The sequence below is a fragment of the Epinephelus moara genome, chromosome 13, assembly GCF_006386435.1.
Source record: "Epinephelus moara isolate mb chromosome 13, YSFRI_EMoa_1.0, whole genome shotgun sequence".
In the NCBI taxonomy this organism is placed as follows: Eukaryota; Metazoa; Chordata; class Actinopteri; order Perciformes; family Serranidae; genus Epinephelus; species Epinephelus moara.
In genome coordinates, this window is record NC_065518.1 from 13,681,921 (window position 1) to 13,702,391 (window position 20,471).

At 40.8% G+C, this 20,471-nt stretch overlaps 2 protein-coding genes across 2 annotated transcripts in view; one reads left to right on the forward strand and one right to left on the reverse strand.

Annotated features, from left to right (window-relative positions):
- Positions 1 to 109: 109 nt before the first annotated feature.
- zgc:174164 (uncharacterized protein LOC570656 homolog) lies at positions 110 to 12,169 on the reverse strand. Its single transcript, XM_050060749.1, has 22 exons — positions 12,020 to 12,169; positions 11,672 to 11,772; positions 11,512 to 11,588; positions 11,353 to 11,431; positions 11,189 to 11,265; positions 9,511 to 9,703; positions 9,326 to 9,388; positions 9,024 to 9,095; positions 8,760 to 8,929; positions 8,582 to 8,672; positions 6,802 to 6,929; positions 6,382 to 6,553; positions 6,137 to 6,226; positions 5,576 to 5,777; positions 5,335 to 5,443; positions 4,418 to 4,598; positions 4,191 to 4,277; positions 3,999 to 4,104; positions 803 to 938; positions 618 to 711; positions 460 to 497; positions 110 to 365 (listed from the first exon to the last, which is right to left on the reverse strand). Exons 1-22 carry the CDS (start codon positions 12,084 to 12,086, stop codon positions 242 to 244), a joined length of 2,457 nt encoding a protein of 818 aa, XP_049916706.1. The 5' UTR covers positions 12,087 to 12,169; the 3' UTR covers positions 110 to 241.
- Positions 12,170 to 12,640: 471 nt separating this feature from the next.
- The window catches only part of LOC126400190 (poly(ADP-ribose) glycohydrolase), a 31,790-nt gene continuing 23,959 nt past the window's right edge, over positions 12,641 to 20,471 (forward strand). Inside the window, exons 1-7 of the mRNA XM_050060750.1 lie at positions 12,641 to 12,914; positions 13,071 to 13,208; positions 13,308 to 13,396; positions 13,506 to 14,248; positions 14,377 to 14,499; positions 15,441 to 15,527; positions 15,804 to 15,878. Coding sequence (XP_049916707.1) covers positions 13,093 to 13,208; positions 13,308 to 13,396; positions 13,506 to 14,248; positions 14,377 to 14,499; positions 15,441 to 15,527; positions 15,804 to 15,878 — 1,233 coding nt within the window. The 5' untranslated portion in view covers positions 12,641 to 12,914; positions 13,071 to 13,092. The remainder of the gene's footprint in view (positions 12,915 to 13,070; positions 13,209 to 13,307; positions 13,397 to 13,505; positions 14,249 to 14,376; positions 14,500 to 15,440; positions 15,528 to 15,803; positions 15,879 to 20,471) is intronic.

The window sequence follows — 20,471 nt, forward strand, 5'->3', positions numbered from 1 at the left end:
TAAACAGGAATCTAATAAAACACACATATTCCAATAAATATTTACACCAGCCTCGTCCACCACCACAGCATTACAGTCCACCTTAAAAAAAAAAAAAAAAAAAAAAAAAGGTGCTTGCAACAAATCAAAGTGAGTCTGTTGTTATCACAGTGTTTTCAGATTGTCTCTTCATACAGTGTTGAGCTGTGGTAAACTCCGTACATTCACAATACAACTGACGATACTTTGTATAAAAGGAGAATCAGATTGGTGGCTCCTTGTGCGGGATGGGTTTGGGTACTCCGGGTCCTTGCATTGGAGCTGCTGGTTTTGCAGGAGCACCGCTTTCATCTGCATTCCAATAATCCAGTTCTCCATACCTGAAACTGACAGATGGTGTCCAAATACGGTTAAACTGGTTATACAGGTTTGCTTGTGTGTTTGAGGACGATATGGTAGATAAAAAATAAAAATTCATACCCAGAGATCGGGACTGTGGTAGCTCCTGGATGTCCAGGCTGGAATTAGAAGAAAAACAACTTAAAATCTGCCGTGCTGAAAACACATGTACATCTTCTGTAATCCAACATTGCCCTGCCTCCCCTGCTGCAATGATCATTATAAAAACAACAATTTACCCCCTGTGAAGGAGCCTGTGCTGGAGGCTGAGTGGTGACACTTGTCTGAACATTGCTGTTTGACTGCCCATTTGCATTTCCAGCATTACGTGACCTAAAAAAAAGAAAGCTTTAATCATCTTTCCATCAAAAACATTGCCTTTAAAGTATCTATCAGTATATTTTTAATGTGAGGTGATGTTTACTTGAGGTGCCTGGCTCCTTTTATGCACGGGTCCAGAGAGTCTCTCCTGAAGACGAAGAGCAGCCCCAGAATGACAAGGACCAGAACAGGAACCACCAACAGGAAGAAGATCAACAGGCCGTTCCTGAGGGAGTAATCTGAGGTAGAAAAAGGTCATGTGTCAGTAAGAAACACTTACGGTACAGTAACTGCAACAGTCAACTTGTGTACCTGGCGGATTACCTACAATAACAACAGTGATTTGCTGTTTTTGCAGTACCTTTTGTTATGAAGTTTTTCTTCTCAAACACAAGACATCATGACAAACTTAACATATATGAATACATCAGGAGTGGAAACAGGACGCAGAGAAGACAACTTAGATTTACTGTATAACTAATGCTCATAAAACAGCTAAAATACATGGTTCTAGTTCACAATGTGAGGCATCACAGCCTGAGAAGATGTTTAACAGTTGTAGCAACTACTATCAATAAAAAAAGCCGCTAAGAGGCTGAGTAGGCTCGTAACTGGGACTCGTTACATAAAATCCATGCTGAAGTCCAAAGATGCGTTTTATGGTGGTTTATCAAGCAAACAACTGCGATAACTAAAGCAAAATGAGATTAAATGAAATACTGTGTCTTGTGATATTACGTGATGTGATTATGGTCAACAGAATTTTTTTAATGATACATCCTCAGTATAATTAAAGTTAGTACAGTGACCATTCAAAACGATTGCCTGGCCTCAGATATGGCTGCTTAAAGCTTTCTCGAGAAGAGCAAGTCAATCCCTAAGGAAATGCCCGATTTTACAGCAGAAATAAAGCTGGTACAAAAACAGTTTTGGCCTCTATAGCTAATTTCCTTTCATGACAACTGGATGAGGAGTGATTTTTTTTATGTAACTCACCCATTTAAAAATAATTAGGACTTAAAGTTATGGATTATTAAGGGTATGGTTGCTTTGAGTGATGACAAGTTGCTACCCCCAGCGCAACACTGGTTGGCTAATGTAACCATGGTGTAACCCCAGACCCACAGAGTTTAGGCGTAGCTGTAGCTGTCGCTAATTCACTGTGCTTTCAGTTTATGAAAGTTAATTACAACGTTTTGGTGGACCAAAAAAGTCTTGTTCAGCATTTGGTTGCACTAAATGACCTTCTAAGGATTCAGATATTCAGTTTTCCTAAAAAGTTCATTTTGTTTCAATGGTTTTAATCCGGTTTTCTGTAGAGAATATTAGCATTAGCATTAGCATTAGCAGATGCAGTCAGTTTTTCCACCATTTTAGTTCATTTTAGTAACTCTGGTACTTATCATACCCCTATTGTTACTCTGTTAGGCAGTGGTTTTTGCCTTTGCTCCTAGAAAACACTTCTATCTTGTATATTTGCATATTTTGCCAGATATTTAATAATCTATTGTTATTACACTGGGCCCAGTGAGTGAACCTGACCCGGGGAAACCACTGGTCATTACTATTGGTATTCTGTGAATCATTAAAACTGTGGTTACTGTTAGGGATGCACCGAATATTCGGTAACCGAATATATACGGCTGAATATTGCAAAAAAACACACATTCGGTATTCGGTGGAATAAGTGAAAAGCAAGGCTGAATAATAGCGGCGTGTTTTGATAACGCAATCAAACAGTGTGCGGTGACAGATGGAGTAAAATGTCAGCAGTGTGGCGATATTTTACTCCGTCCATCACCGCACTCGCATTTGCGACTAAAAATAGTTTTGTGCGAGCAAAATAAATCATTCAGCATGCTGTGTGAGTACAGATTAAAACCAGCAGCAGAAACGAAACGGCAAATCCCGCCGGCTGTGGGTTGAACGGGGGTCACAGACACGGACAGGAATGTATTCCTGTCAAATTCGGCGGGGCATGATAACGGCTTACCGGCGACGGAGAAGTCCGGCTCCAGGTGAATAACTTGTTGTCACGACTGCCCAAAAGTACCTGAACAGCCGAGCCGTGGCAGCACACAGTATGTGGCGTATCAGAGGAGAAACGAGCCGTTTACATTTCTCTCTTTGTGTCAGTAACGGCCCACAAACCTCACCACACTTTAGGGACTGTTCATTACTTATGAAGGGACTGTTCTTTACTTGTCAGGGGAGGAGGGTGGCTGGTTGATTTTTATTTCATTTAATTATTTTATTTTGATCCCCCCTATGTTAATCACTTATTGATGCTGTTTTTGAAGTATGAATAAGTCAATAAGTAATTTATGTCATTGAAATATCATTGATGTATTATAGAAAAGAGATTTATCTTTTTATAAATGACAAAAGGCACATCTGCCTCATTTTCGCTGTGGTATCCTGATACTACTCAGAACCGTGATACTTTCACTGGTATCGTACCGTGGATCCCAATTTTGGTACCGTGACAACACTAATCTGGAGGGGGTTCATCTGCAAAAACTAATGAAAAACTAAAAAACGGCATTCGGTATTCGGTACTCGGTATTCGGCCAAGCATTTAATATTATTCGGCTTCGGCCACAAATTTTCATTTCGGTGCATCCCTAGTTACTGTACTTAGTTTTACCATATTTTGAAGCCTTCTCTGGCACACAAATTTAATTCGAGATAAATAAAGTCCTGTTGAATTGAATTAAACTGATTCACAGTTAATTATAGCTGTAAATGCACAGTCTTAACCAAGCTAGCAGCTAGCTACAGGGTTAGCTCCACTCTCTCGGTCACTCCAAAAAAATCAAAGATGGCGACACCAAAACGTTGAACTTGAGGATTCAAAGCAGGAGTACTCAAACCGATGGCTGACAACAAAGTGGCTACGTCTATTATTTTATATAGTCTATGGTGTGTAGTTGATTGGATAACCAGTTGTCACAAAAAAAGGACACACATTTACAAGCTCCTCCCATTTTAGTTAGACGATCTAAGACCAACACACTTTGACATCTTGGCGCAATAACAAGACATGTAATAAGGAACCACCAGCACTAAAGTCATGCCATCAGAGAACAAAATGATTAATACATGAGTAATATGAAGCCTAATAAAGGACCACTGTATTAGATTACTTTGTACCTAGTGATGCATTTAGAGATCATCATGGCTGATTTCCATATGTTGCCCCATTCAGAGCTCAAGAGTGTGACATTAGGTGAACTGTATAAGGTATGGTGCCTTTGACTTTCTGTGTGCTTTGTCTTGAAAAGTAAAGGTAAACCCACCTATCTGAGCAGGACCGCTGTCTATGCTGCCACCTCGCCCTGACTTGTCACAGTTAGGCGGGGCCCACCCGTTCTTACAGTGGCAGTGCCCTTGGTCATTACACTCCTGAAGAGAACATTATAGGGGCAAAGTCAGACTTGTCATCACTGGCTGGTAACTGAGTACAAAGAGAAAAGAAAATGCAGACTCACCCCTCGGCTGTTGCAGGTGGTCTGGGCACTACAGTCCAAGTTGGGCAGCAGAAAGGAGGCGTTCACACACTGAAAGTCTATGCAGGTCTGACAGAGAAGAATAATGGCATCATTATTTTCACTTTCACAATGACAGTACTTTCCAGGAACAAGTATAATCACATCAGTTACAGGTTACATTCCTTCTCTTTGGCGTGTGCACTCCTTAAAATACTTTGTCTGCTTACCTTTCCTTTCTCACAAGGGCTGCCATTGTTGACGTAGCCGGGATCCTGCACGTCGGTGCCAAGGTTGAAGTGTGCGTTAATACACCTTGACCCTTGAACTTCTTCCACACTGACTTGGGCACCAGACGGGGGGGTGTCAAGGTCCACGTTAACACACTGCAACTTTCCACACATGGAGTTTCTGCAGTGGAGGATTAAGAGAACACAGTCACTTCCCACAGCTGTTAATGACTTAAATGTTGGGGTGAAAAAAACTCAAACGATCCCAAACGATTTCAATAACTGGGCCCTGAGTGGATGTGGTTCGTAATACATGATTTAGGAGTTTCAACCCTGTGCAGTGGCGCCTTCAAGGGGAGTCCATGGCCCCCCTGATATAATTGCAGCACCCCCCCCACTGGCCAAAAATAATTGAAGGCTGACATTACTGTCTTTAAGACGCTGTGGGGTGCGCATTTTGATGCTAGGTATCGACCATGTTGGCATAGCTTGTCAGGAAGCAGGCTAAATAATGCTCCAAAATTAGCATGGCCATTTTCCAAAAGGTCGTTTGAGCTTATGATATCTAAATAAAATGCCTTCTATGGGTATCCATGAGTCTCCCCTAAACTTCAGAGGGCTTGTTCCCATAAGTACTTTGATCCTCACAATCAATGCACTCCTTCAAAATAAAGCTGCAAGTTTGTCTTTGTAAGAAAAAAGGACAACAGACCTATTTGAAGAACAGTGAATCACCTAACTGTGCTATATGGATCTATACGTCATCAGCATAATTGAATTTCTGAAATTCAGTTATAGCTTTTGGTTTTGGTGCCACTGATCCTGTGATCTAGATGTAGAATATGTTTGTGTTGCAGTTTTCCCGAGAATTACACACATTACATCATCCCTCAGTAATTAAAAACTAGGGTACTTACGCTACAGCACATTTGATGAAGGTTTTGCCGTTGGTTCCACAGTTTCCAAATTGGTTTCCCCTTGTGTTTGCATTCTGGAAACAAATATCTGCTGCCTTGGTTGCTGGATCTGCCCAAGAGAGACAGAACATCCAAGATAAAATGTTAATGTAAAGATGTATTTTTAACTGGAGTGTCTAGTTAGCATTTTTCAGAAACAGATTTAGCTGCGAATATTTGTATCAAGCATTACTGAATGTACCTGGTGCAAAGAGATGTTTGCACTGGTAATCGTACGTCTGGCATCGGCCCTCATAGCAGTACGCAGCAGCTTGACCGTCCTGACAGGGCAGGCCGTCCATGACATAGAAGTCGTCGGGACAGGATGCATTTTTGCCATTACAGTACTCAGAGAGATCACAGGTGTTGACAGACTTTCTGCATGGTGCTCCGGAAACCATGATCTAAAACACAAACCCATCACATTTAAACAACAAAGACGACCCACTGGTTTCTTTTACAAGAGCAAAGAATTTTTTCCCAAATACAATCTATTGCCTTCACTTAGTGCAGTCATAAACATAGATTGTATAATAAAGATGGATGATATGACAGCTCCCCAAAAGTAAAGCCAAAACACCTGGCTGTCTCTAGCGTAGGTCATAAACCCTGCCCCCTCCATGTTAGTGGATGGGACATGGGCCAAACTAAAAACTCAAAGTACATGTGAAATAACCACCAAGTTTCATTCTTTAGATAAGTTAGGTTTTAATTAGTTATTTACTGCTGCTAACTCTGACCTGAGGTCCACCATAATGCTGACCTGACAGTTGTCGCAGCATTCTCCCTGAGCACAAGCCGACCCAGATGTAAATGTGCAGGTGGCAGCATTACAGCATTTATTGTTGCATTCCTGTATGAAATGGAAACAGAGAAACATTATGCTTACCACCACATTCAAAAGACAGAAAACCTGAAAGAGTCTGTTTTCATATTCAAAATACTGGTCTGCATGTAATCACAAACTTTGTGTGTGTGTGTGTGTGTGTCTGGCATGCAGTACTCTACCTCTGGTTTGCCACAGTCACACTGCTCTCCTTTGTCCAGCCGGCCATTGCCACATTCAGCGACTCCAATCACATCTGACGGGGATGGCTGGTTTTTCAGACACAAGCCTCCTCCTCGAATGACCAGCTTCTCAAAGTCTTGTTCACTGCAGCTGCTAAAAGTGGGGGACCCACTACAGGGTGGCAGGATAAACCATTAATTAAACATCTATTTGGATAGGCCTCAACTCTACAGAACAATCTCTGACAATCTTTTGTTGTCAAATGAATTTCAGTAGAAAGACACAGCCTTTGTACGACACTATGGCTGTAAAAGATACAGAATGTACTATACACTGCATTTAAGTACTGCAGGAATTTAACTACTGCTTTATTACTTCATGTCATGAGGTTAAGACATATTTTGTAGAAGATGTGTTACCCAGCAGCGCCCATGATGCAGCTTTTTCCATCGCAGGTGCAGCGCCCGTTGTCGTGATTCATGCCCAGGTTATGGCCCATCTCATGAGCCACCACAGTGGAGGCAATAGCCAGGTTGTCGTTGCCGTACTGTGGAAACACACCCAGTGCATTCAGTGTTAACATTGTCGATAGTTAATATATCTAAATATGATCCTGAACTCTTATTCATCAGTATTATCAAAATAAATACAAAAAAGAATTTTGGCTACACATGAATTTCAAGAGTGTTTCTATCAGCAGTGCTGATCAAATACAAACCAAGATTCTGCCTATTTCTAGCCTAAAATGTCTTCAGAAACATATTTTAATACACTGTTTAGCTGTAATACCAGAGATTGTGAACAGGAATTGGCTGCCATACTGTTTCGTGCATAAACTGAGGCTGAAAACACATTTACACAATTGAAATTTCAGAATTTCTCCCTGACTTTTTAAGGACCCAGAATGAAGTTTCCATGGCCATTCACAACATATAACACAAAAAGAACTGTATTGTACACTTTACTCCAAATGTTAATTATATTATAGAATGTGGTATGCAGTCACGGAGCAGTAGAACTCCCAGAGTGCACTGCAGCTTCCAGTGACACTTGGACGCCCTGGGCTGAACATATCAACGTCTCAAATTTGATAATGGCAACTGGGGCTGAAAAATGAAGCCAACGCGTTAGTGCCAAAAACTGCAGTTCCTCTAATGGCCACTTGAGGCTGGCTCCAGAAGCCAGTCAATCCCCATAGACCCTCATGTTTGAAATGTCCAACTTTACAGCAGAAATAAACATGTTTACAGCCTGGTACAAAAATAGTTTTGGTCTCTATAGCTACTTTCCCTTCCTGACACCCTTTTATATTTCATTAAGGCTTAGAGTTACGCATAATTACAGGTGGGCGGCTGTCTGCCAAGACAGTCCTTGGCTTCTCAGTCAGATCAACCTGTCACTCCTCCACAGCTCCACCTTCTCACCCATTATGGTTTTGTTCTGGCTCCAAAAAAACCCAAGATGGTGACGACAGAAATGCCAAACCTTAAGGCTTCAAACCAATGGGTGACATCACGGTAGCTACGTTAATGATTTTTACAGTGTATGGCTCAACCACTCCGTCATGACATTATTTTTCTTGCTCCACTTACTCGCCGTTATTCAAACATATCAGATTCAAACTCTATTTAAACATAATTACAGCTAGCTAGCGTACATAAAGGAAGAGACGAAACACGGGGAGAAAATAAAGAAATATATGTGATGCTAGATAAAACTTTACGCATTGCGGCATTTTAGAGGTACACTGAGTCAAAAGCTACAAAAAATAAATTTGCCGTTATGTTACATTGTGTGCAAGGTATCCATTGAAGATCACTATAGTAATTAATTTACTGCACACAACAAAATTCCAAAACTTTGAAGGTGTTAATAATTGAATGACTTTTTTGATAGGTTTTCCATGACCATGGGAACCCTGTTGTGAAAATGAAATCAAAGCACTGTAAAGCACCACAGTGCAAAAGAATCTTAGGAATTCAACTGACCAAACCAAAATGCCTTGTCATGGTGCTTCAAAGACTGAGATCTGGTCGAACCTGTTTGACTCCTGTGTTACTTAGAACATGCGAGAATGAGCTGCACTTATGGCACCTGCCATGAATAATGCAGACAGTATCAGTTTCTGCGCAAAAGCTCATTCTGCCAAAGCACCAAGGTGTCAGCTGGTGTAAGGAGTTAAAAGGGTGTCGGACTCACCACGTTGATTCCTCCGGCGTGCGCTGGGGAGCAGACTGTGCCCACGAAGGCCATACCCAGTATACCTCCCTCATATACACCAGGACGACCACTGAGAAACAAGAGGACCAAGGGACGAGTCACAAACTTCAGTGTCATCATAAAACTCAAAGAACAAGACAAAGAACACAATACTTACACAATGAGTTGACCGATGTCATTCCTGATCTTTGGTAACAGAGTACTCTTCCTCCACTTGACAAACCTTCCCAGCACCTCTCCTGCACCGCCTTCCACACTGAAGGGATTACTATCCTTAAAAATAACCAGGCCCACCAGCACCACACGGATATTCAGCTTCTTGTAATACTAGAATGCAACAGAAAATAAATCATTATAAAGCATGGGGTGGCAGTGGAACAAAAACAATATTAGAATTATGTAGAACAACTTGAAATCTCACCCCATCCAGTAGATTAGCCAGTTCCACCATTTCCTCTCGTACCGCCGTCTCATTTTGTTCCTTATGATTATACTGTATAAACAAAATATCATGAAGGATCATGCAGTTATGATAGACTGGTTATTTTTGGCACTATATTCCACAGCATACTGCAACATTTAAAGGAAAAAGATTAACTGTTACAAGGCTGATGAGTCATTAAGTACAATAAGTGCTCATTTATCTGGATCTAGTCAAACCTGTTGCAGCCAATTCATTCTCACTCACCAACACTGAATTCACAAACAGACGAACACACTCACCCTGAGATTATCGACCACAAGCGCCAACTCCACATAACTGGTTTGAGGTAAATTGCGCTTCCTCTGTTTAAACAACAAACAGAGAAGAAGGACAAGCAGTCATTGACATTCTCTGCCACTTTCCATTTCAAAACCAGCTCACACTATAAATATACGCTCAGGTAAACGTGGTGGGGCATCCTAACCCGCAGCAGTGAAGTCAGGGATTGCCCAGGCTCAAAGGGTTCGTGGCTCTGCGTTGACTCAGCCTCACTGACGACCCCGCAACGGACGGGCCCTGACTCACTGTCCTTCAGGAGGTACAGAAGGTGCTCGTTGGTGGCAGACTGTGGCACAGGCTCAAGTCCATATGTCTCATTTCCAAGGACGATCACACCCCTACAGAAAAGCAGTGCAAAGCCGTTAGATAAATGCTTTTGTGCCAAAGCCTGGGTGTGGTACTGCAAACCCACACCTTGGCATGACCTTACATAATCAATTTTATAACCAATAAACCCAATACACTTCCTCATATTAAAGGTCCAGTGTGAAGGATTTAGGGGAATATACTGGCAGCAATGGAAAATAATATAATAAGAACATTTTATTCAGTGTATAATCCCCTGAAAATAAGAGTCTTAGTGTTTTCATTACCTTAGAATGAGCCCTTTATATCTACATAGGGAGCAGGTTCTCATCTACGGAGATCACCATGTTGCACCGCCGTGTTTCTACAGTAGCCCAGATCGGACAAACCAAACACTGACTCAACATAGAGACATTCACAGTTTTGCGTTGGCCACCATAGTTAGCAGTCTCTGCCAGGAAGAGCAGTGTCGGAAATACACTTCATGTAAACGTAAAGCTGCTTTATTCAGTGTTTTTACCGGTTTAAATCACCTGAGGTCAGTTCAACTTACCCAGGATATATTTTCGTTATCTGGCTTGATTAATCCTAACGTTGGCTGTCGGGATAACCAGTGTCCGAAGCTGGCTATCAACTAGTTCAGCCAACTCTACGTTTTCCTCTCCAGCAAAGAGTGCATTCATGTGAAAATGGCAGGGTTGATTATGATGGACATCACAAGAACTGTAAATGAAGTAGCCTACTTTACATGATATGAGATGAAACTGTGTTAATAATTACCTGCAGGAATGTTTTGTTTTAGGGACAGCGTATTCATCGGAGAGCAAATTAAACGCTGACCTCTAATCTAACTACAGCTCAGAGTGGACAAACCAAACACTAGCTCCTCGGTAGGGCCATTCGCGTTTTCACATCGGCCACCGTAGTTAACAGGCCGTCGTGTTTGTTTTGGAGAGGAAGAGACCTCTGCAAATAATACAGCTCCCCGTAAAAACCCTCTGAATGTCTGGATTCTGTTATCAGAGAAAAAAGGTGAGCACACATAAGCAGGTGCTAGGCTAGTGGCTCGTTGCAGTGTGCCAAACAGCATCAAAGAAACACTGATTTGCAACTTGAAAATGCTTTATTCAGTGTTTTGAGCAGTTTTTATCGCCTGGTCTGTTTGTTTTGAAGAAGAAGAGACCTCTGCTGAAAATTCAGCTGCCACTAAAAACCTTCTGAACAATATAAACTGAAGCAAATCTAACCAGGAGAAGTTTCAGCTGGTTGCAATCTGCAATCCTCATCGGTGGATGCCACTAAATGTTATACACTGGACCTTTAAGTGGGGAAAAAATTGTCTGGATTGTCTAGTTCATTAATTTTGGATGGCAAAGTACTGTGGAATGATAGCATGATCCGATCATATGATCATGACACATTTCCACTCAAGGAATGCAAATACTGAATCAGTGCCCAGCTCTAGCTCATATATCACCTAAAAGAGGAACTAGAAACAGCAAGAGAGATGTTCACACCTGAGGCCAGAGCATGTGCTGAGCGCCACCAATGAATCCTCATATCCTTCCACCTCTCCGTGGTAATAGCAGTGCACCTGAGGGGGAAATAAATGGTGTAAACAGGATTGTGGGTTGAAGTTCAAACCAGGCTAATAAACCGGAATGAATGAGTGTCAGCTTACATGCAGTTTTGGATATGATGGCTTGTGGTTATCGTTGGCGTCACGTGAATACTGAACAAAGTTTGGGTGTAGAAAGTCTCTGATAAGAAGAGAAAAACAGACAGGATGTTTAAAGGAGTTACAGCAATGTCAGTAACACTTAATTAACTCTGTGCATACCTGTTCTTTTTTAGGTGAAGCAGGTGTTTTCTGTTGTTTATGTTGACAGCATATGACACTGTCTCTTCTCCATCCTCCTAAAATGGGTAAAACCAAAGCATTCTTGATGATGTCATATCACAATGTCATTTAAAAAGAGTTAATCAGGGTTGTTACCTACCTCTTTTGGTTGGCTGTTGATGCTCCTTGTCCATCTGCGAATCAGCTGAGGATTTACAATGGAGTACTTTGAAAGTTTTAATGAAAGCCCATTGAAAATGTCTGGAACAAAGGTGAATACATAGAGAAACTGTAAACATAAAGAAAGGTATCCTGTAGTTTTCTAATGCCATTTCCTTCACGACACAAAGCACCCACAAATAATTCAACCACATACAAAAAGGCAATGAAATGTTTAATATTAAGGATTCTTCCTGAGGAGTTAGGATCCCTTGTGTCGCTTTACAACAAGAAAACAGACAACGAACACGCTCCTTTTCACCTCCATCGAAAGACTATTCAACCTCACCTTTGTTGTCAATCCCAGAAACGCAAGACAGCAAAAAAACAGCGACTAAGATGTATTTCCTGACCATGATCCCGGTTAAAGTACCACGGTTATTTCCCCATTACCCTCACGGTTACGTTATGCCTGCTATTAATGAATGCAGGGCTTGTGCCTTTGCTTCCTTCTGCTGGTCAGGTGAGTCGTGATGGGTGTGGCTTGCGACAGGTGGCTTGTGAAAACAAACTGCAAAGGTGGAGTGACAAGACTAAATATTTGTCCGAGTATTTCCCATTCTGTAACACGTAACTATATGCTAATGTTATGCGAGTGTTAGCTTACGGTTAAACTATACCTGCGTCATTAGCAACTGTCTTAAGCGGGTGTGTTTCCGTCCTCTGACATTCTTTTGTTCATAATAGCAGACTTAATTGTTGTTAATATTAAAAAGACAGTAAATCTACAACAAAGTCTTACTTTTTTTAGACCGTGTCTGAATCAGAATTTCTTATAAACTAACTTTTCTACAGTGAAATCATCATAGCCGTTATAAACGTAGAGAACTGCTGTTGGAAATCTCGCGTTATTTCAACAGTTGCTACGTCACTGGCGCGCGGAAGAACTGCTCTGTTGTTGCTAGGTTCAGTGACAGCCGGAAGTGCTACTCTGCGTCTTAACACTAACCAAAAACCAACAAATATTGTCATAGTGTACGTTTAGGTTATTTTTAATAGGAAGCTGTGAGTTTACAAGATGCGTGCTCAAGTGTCTGGCGCTATTCACAATTATTTCTCGGTTGTTTTAAGGAGCTGTTGAACTCCAAAGCTAGCTAGCATGTAAGCTAGCTAACGGTTTGTTGACAGTCGTTTCTGGACAGTGTGTCACCCTATTGTTGGACAACAACAAACTGCGACCTAAGGTAAAAGCTTGGTTTATATTACAAGATAAACGCAGCATTTCGTTCAGCATCAGGTACAGGCGAACGCTCATTAGTTAGCCAATTAGCAACACGGATAAGTAAGTTGATGTTATGCCCCTACAAACTAACGTCAAAGCACCGGCATGTGCTTTTTAGGAATTGTTAGATAGTGTCATGTATGGCTGCGTACCATTTTTTAAGACTTGCTCACCTACTGAAGAAAGGGCTGCCCACGAAACAAGTCTGGACAAGAGCAAATAACGCCTCAATCTTGGTGTCAGCTCAGGTTGTATTGTGAGTATACATTTTGTGTCTTTTCATGTTTAAACTGCCAAGAAGCAACTCTGTCTCTAAATAATGTGGATGTCTAATGTTTTGCTTCTTCTTTTGTAGAATGACTGCGCTGACAGACTTTGAACCTTTAGCAAAGAGACTTAGGGTTGATATAAGTGCCCCAACGTCCCCTCCATCTTCTTCCCAAGGTAACTTGGTTAGAAATCATATTTTTCTTTCTTCTGAGTTTATCTTACAGAAGTTATTGGCTTCATTTTTGTATTTGCCTCTTTGTTAAATTGTGTTTTTCTTCTTCAGTCTCATCTTTATGTATTCAGAGCAGAGATAATGCAGTAGATCAAGAAAGGAGGCAAAACAACACAGACACAAAGATGGACATACAGCCAAAGACTGGAGCAGACCGACTGCGAGGTGTTAAGACAAAAGGTTGCCATCAAAGAATTGGCCCCAGACCGCAACAGAAGTTCAGAAGCACTCTTGAACGATGGTTGGTGAAGCCCCAAAAAAGTACAGCTGAAGTGTGCCAAACCCAAGAAGATGTCGAGATGGCTGATGACGGTGCCTCACAGAGCACGTCAGCTCAGGTTCAGGAGCGGCAAAATGCTGAAAAGCCTGCTGTGTCTGACTCGGATGAAGAAACACAACCTTTGACACCACAGGACCTGGATGAGTACAATCCTGTGTCACCAGCTTCCAAGGACTCTGCAGGGAGTGGGCTAACACAGCCACCGTCCCACAATTATGATGGATTAGAGAAAGAAGAAATGGAGACAGACTCATCAGAGAGCTCCGTCAAGCACAATGCCAAAATAACAGACTTCTTTGCAGGGACCTCATCACCAGGTGTACCTGTGAGACGGGGCAGGCCGAATAAGTCTCCAGACAAACCAGATGCAGACAAGGAAGCCACATCTGCTGTTGTCAAGCCTGATGTCAAATGGCTGGGGACGCCAATTAGTGAGCTAAAGAGAATGCCAGAATGTGGCGGACCGCTTCCTCCACTGAAGGACGTTCCTGGCCAGCACACTGTGATGATAAGGGTTTGAGCAGTTTTTTCTACATCATTGAAACATACAGTAATTAGATGATCAATCCAAGAAAATATTTTTATAATGGCTTTCAGAAAAATTATAATAATGCCATTTGTTTCACTGACTCCCATTGACAGACAGACCTTCTTCAGAGTGGTAAAGTTCCTGTTCCATATCCTACAAAGTTTAGGGATACCTGGGATGATGTCCATGTCAAGATGCCCTGTTCCAGTAGCAACCTGTTTCCTGTACAGGATGAGGTAATGATCCAAGTGTTTATAGATCTGTCAGGATAAAAAGCAGTTGTAGTAATGGATATGTTAAAGTGTTGTTTAAATGTCACATTAAGATAGTACTAGCCTTTTAATTGCGCAGACCGTACACCTGTGGTTCAATATGGATCACGTAAACAGTGAGCAGAGACCACATCACACCTGTTTTGGCCTCTCTCCACTGGCTGCCTGTGAAGTTCAGAATTGACTTTAAGGTTCTCCTGTGTGTGTACAAAACCCTTAATGATCTGGTCCCATCCTACATCCCAGACCCAGACCTTCTAACGCCCAGGTCCCTCAAGTCAGTGGACCAGGGGCTCCTGGCTGTCCCACGCTCCAGACTGAAGCTCAGGGGTGATCGTGCCTTTGCTGTGTCTGCCCTCAAACTGTGGAATAGCATAACTCGTTTAAGTCCAGGCTCAAAACCTACTTTTATTCATTAGCGTTTCAGTCCCCCTGATGTGGTTTTCCCTGATGCGTGCCTGTGTGTTGTGTCTCTAAATGTTCGAGCTGTGTACCTGACTTTGGCCGACATGAGTTGTTTTTAAATGTGCTTTATAAATTAATCTTAGTTGAGTTGAGTGCTATTATAAGCCTGAATGAAGGCATATTAAGTGTATTACTGCTACCAATTAGGGTGACAGGATGAGCACTGTGATATTTATTTTGTTTGAAGATGTTGACATATATACCTTCACGTAAGACTGCTGAGTTTCTACAAGCAATGCTGCATATACATGGAACTGTAATGTTTCAGAGCAGATATTTACATCTATTTTTCTTGTCTCAAATCTCTGTGTGCATAAGTGAAACACATTGAGGGCCAAAATATTGAATGCAAATTATGACACAGCGTTGTTATTCTTTGCATATGAAAAGCTGAACTGAGTTCATCCTGCAGAGACCTAACAAAACGTGTCCTTCCACAGGAAACACTGGAACTACAGAATAAGAGTCGGTGGGAGCTGATCAAGGAAGCTTTAAACAAGGAATTTACGAGTCCATTTGAGCTGAGGGTAAGTTTCAACTCTGTCCTTTTACTGACAAGACATAATGTATTTCTCTTCATGAAACTTCACAAGCGCACTGTAGTTGCTGTTACTAGATTTTGCCATAAGATGGCGCCATAAGCCAAGAAACAAAGTGGCACACAGTCCCTCCGAATTTTGATATTTTGACAGCTTGTTTGTTGAGTTAATACATGTATATCGTAATTCTGACTTAAAATGACAATTTAAATTTGTAGATTTTCATCTCAATTTAATATAATTATTGATATTTTTGTGTTACAGAATGCAATACTGAAGTACAACTCCTCACAGGCCAAGAAATGGGACTTCACTGCATTACGTTTGTACTGCACTAAGGTAAACAATAAATATATATGTTATATTTACTGATATTTGTATGAATATCACTGAACCCAGAAGAAGTAGTGAATGAAGTTTCTTTGTTCTCAAAAATTATTTTCTTTGTGATTTGATTGAATTAATACTGGCATGCAGACATGTAGACACAGATGGAAACACATGTTGACGATGCTGCCGACTAATGAAACATCAACTGTCCAATCATGACAAATAATTGCCCGACAGAAGGCCTCGTAAACCAGCGTTGGTTCCTCTCATGGAGCTCAGGGTCAAAGAAAGTACAGATGTCTCGTTAGTTAGTGAGGATATTATCTTCAGTTTGTGGAAGACGCAGTGATGCGGATGTCTCATTCGACACCAGATTAGATTTAGCTCGGTATAAACAGTATTTAAGTGGCATTGTGAATCAATATCGATAGATACTGTAGGCCTACTATGTAGACATTTTTCTTGTGTTTGTGTCTCTACTCCTTGAAAACCCAGTCATGAGTTCATACAGTACACTCACAATAATGAGCATATCATGCAGAGTGATTGAGAGTCGAAGGTACTTATTTTTTGAAGAAAAGTGTTGGAATAAAGTTTTAAGGATTTGTGAGAAGTTTCTTTCTGAGGCTTTAAACAAATAAACTCACAAGCTGTTTGGAGTTCTGAGGCTCAGATTATCTGTCTGTATTTTAAAGGTGCTTATGTGATTTTTATTTATTTATTCTTTATACGGTCCCTGGCTAACTCATTTTCTTCACAGGCCAAGGATGAAATAGGCCTGAGTTGCATCATGATGGCCAGAGCGCCATTGGTTCATTGGTTGTTGCTCAGAGTTGTCAGTGTCTTCTCCAGCCTTGTTTTGAGGCCATCCATCATCTTTTGTGTTTTGATGCGCTCTGCGTCATCCTGTGTAGAGAATCAGGGAGGGCTGTACTACTGTCTGGCTCATGAAGGGGATGGGAATCTTCCATTTGGAGAGATGGGCCGTGTTGTGACATGAGTGCTGATATAAATCCCGAGCCTGTGAGACAGGACAAATAATAGGCTTTATTTTCCATATAGTAAGGGAGCGCTCATCCACTCTGTGCTGCATTGCATCATAGAATACATCAGTTACATGTTTTCAGGAATAAAGTACATGTAACATGTTTTGGTGAATGCCAGCATGTCAAATGTGTTTCTGTCATTTTGAACAGAACAGTAATGGATTTCTCACGAAAGAATGTTGCAGCCCTTCAGAGGCAAAGTGTGACTAGAGAAATAATTTAATCTTTTGCCAAAAGGTCATGTTTAGTAGCTTGTCAGAAATGAAAATGGCTGACATTACATCCCAGGGAATACTTTACTCCGGCCATGTACTGTTGAATCAATTGTGTGCTGTATGTATGTCATAAATCATGTCCCAATGGGAATTTTATAGATAAAATCGGAACATGTTGAGAGGCTTTAGCTGTGGGCCAAGTTGTTGTAGTTGTTGAGGTTGGATTTGAATTGTGTCAAGTCTGCTGTGATGGCAACGTTTGATTTTGTCAGACTGCAGAATGTCCAGCACCATCATATAAATGAAAACAGAGGTGGCTTTAAAGTGAGGTGCCACATAATTTGGCCACTAACTGGTTTGATGATTGAAGTGAAGATGGTATGTCGAAATCAGTAGGTACTTTTACATGCATGCTGATATTCCTGTAGGAGTCTGAAAATGACAATATTCTGAATTTGTAAACAGCATATTCTGTATGGATATTCCGAATTAGGCCTCTTTCCAAATGAAGGATTTTCCAAATAAGACGTGGAGCTGTTATTCAGGTTTTTGGAGCTTTCTTTGGACATGTATACAACGCATTCGGAATATGCGTCTCTACTTGAGATTTTACCGAAGTTTGCAACACACAGCTTGTTGCCTGTTAACCCTAAGCTCTGTGTGATGTCATGGAACAACTCGCCAACAGTTTTCAAGGCAGAGGTAGAGATGCATGCACAAAACAAATGCCCACATTTCTGATCTAAAGGAGAAACACACCTACTTTTAAACATTATGAAAGACTTGGATATCAATAGGCTATATATATGATATGTTTAAATATCACACTGCCAAATTTTTCAAGACGGTGGTGGAAGGAATGAAACAGGGAGGTTGTGTTTGTGCAGTCGAATAAGTCTGAAAAAAATCCTGGCACCAGCAACAGACGTTCTACGTTTCCATATTTTAATGTGATAAATGACATGTTAGGTAGGGGTTGGAAGTATCAGAGGCTCCGCGGTACGATATTATCATGAAACTTAGGTCACAATACAATATTAATTTTAAACATGTTGCAATGTGCTGAGTATTGCGATAAAATATATTGTGATATATTGCCTTTTTTTCCCAACTGTAAATTTTGTCCCAGAAGGAAAACTTTGTCGACATTTGTATTATCTAAGATAAAGTTTTCCGTCTGTTCGTCTTACTTCAGCCATTTTATTTGCAGCAAAATTTATGTAGTTGACTGAAAAAGGAATTGATTATATTATTGTAGTAGGCTACCTAAAGTTTAATTAATATTTGTGATATTAATAATTTATATAATTAAAAAAAAAATCGATACTTGGCACGGTGTGATGATACGATATTGCAGAAATATCGCGATACTTTGCTGTATCGATTTTTTTTTTTTTTTTTTTTTCACCCATAATTTCTGAGTACGCATGACTGCATGTAAACAGGGATATTTGTGGAATATTAATTTTCTTAATTATCTATGTAAACAGTTTAGTAGGAATATTGTCTTATTTCAGAATAAGGGGAAAAACCAAAATGTTTTATCCCTGTAACCTCATTGGTATTTTAGTAAACACTGTAAAACTTGCATATTTGACCCTAAAATTGTGAAAATGAGAAGTGGCACAATTGTTTTTCATGTTAGAAACTTTAATGTAACTTTGTAGAGTCACCTACTATAAGACATTGTAGCTCACATAAAATACGTTTGCTTTATTTATGTTCTATATTATTGCAAAGTTGACACACAGTACCTCTTAACAAAGACTGTTTATTGCCTCTGTCCCTTACAGAATTTACTCGCAGCTCGACTGATTAATAAATCTATTTTTTAATAGTCAAATATGCAACAGAGGCGGTAGCTATTAGGCTACATGTGCAGTATTTGTAAGGTATTGATAGGAAGCAGCTCATATAGGCCATTAAATATAGTGGTGGTGCTGAACATATTTAATTTTAAAAACCAATCACAGAGGATCCTATATATTTTAGTTATTTCCAGTGCAACACACAAGCAAACAATGCAATGTAATGGATGGATCACATTTTTTAGTTTGCTACTTCTCCTCTGGAGGAGCCAGATTTGAGACACAGGAGCAGACTTATTTTGAGTGTCAGAGAAACGTAGACATGAATGGCATAGAGTGACGGGCCAGGCACCCTCATTGAATATTCATCTCGGCATGCACAACTTATGAATAACTGAGAAGCAGTTGACGGACAGGGTTGGTTTGGTCCATTTCCCTCTGTCTAGCCCAACCTGTGTTGTATTTACGGTTATGAGCGCGCAAGTGTTTTATTTTAACACGGTAACATGTCCACAGACGCAGTCAAGCAGATTGCTTTATTGCTCAGACCTGTTGGGAATAGGAACAAGAGTGTCAGTGGGTTGTGTTAAATCTGTATGGGAGCTCTGGTTTCGCGCTGCCCACACCCCCGCATCTTGCTTGATTACTTTGTCAGTTTGGCGTGATGTACAGACCTGTATCAAGTCATACCGAGTGTTAGTTCAGTTGATTTGATGCACTATCTTGTGCTGATTTAAAGAGCTTGGCTTATACTACCTCAGCTATATCCACCGTCTCGCCCTGTCAGCTGGCGTCATTTATTACGCCCATAGGAGCAGTTTATGATGTCAACCAGGTCATTACTTATGACAGTGTTTAGTCAGGCTTCCTTTGCCATAATATAAATGTCCTTTGCTAAATCACCAGTCAAGGCTCCTTGTCCTGGGAACACACTGTCCTTTCTGTTTCAAACGCTCGGTCATTTGCATCTCTTCCAGGAAGACTGTTTAATCAGCTGGCATGGCCGTGCAACCTTGATGAAATTGCTTTGTGATTGATCATTCTGACATTTTGAAGCAATACGGGCGTAAATACGGGTAGTATATATTGTCTAAGACACATTAGTGCACTAATGCAGTATTGTTACTGTAGTATTTGTTTCTGAGGGTATTATTGTAGACAAACTGTCCAGCTTAAGCCAGATGTTTTTAATGATATGAAGCCATGTCTTTCAAAAGCCAATTCTAAGGGTCCATTGTGTAGGATTGAGGGGGAAATGCTGGCCGATTTGGGATATGATAAGTATGTTTTCTTTTGTGTATAATCACTTGAAAATAAGACAAATTGTGTTTTTATTACCTTTTTACATTTATCCTCCACAGTCCTCCTCCACGGAGATCACCATGTTGCAATGCCATGTTTCTACAGTAGCCGGCAATGGACAAACCAAACAGTGGCTCTAGATAGGGCCATTCGTGTTTTTGCTTTTTCACGTCTACGACGGTTTGTGTTGGAGAAACACTGATTTTTGTTAATGTGAAACTGCTTTTTTCA

Excerpts from the sequence above, each read along its gene's own strand:
- zgc:174164 (XM_050060749.1), bottom strand. The coding sequence starts at position 12,086 with ATGGTCAGGAAATACATCTTAGTCGCTGTTTTTTTGCTGTCTTGCGTT. Across the intron at positions 8,930-9,023 it reads TGGCTAATCTACTGGATGGG|TATTACAAGAAGCTGAATAT; the intron begins GTGAGATTTCAA and ends GTTGCATTCTAG. Across the intron at positions 6,554-6,801 it reads TGCATCATGGGCGCTGCTGG|TGGGTCCCCCACTTTTAGCA; the intron begins GTAACACATCTT and ends GCCACCCTGTAG.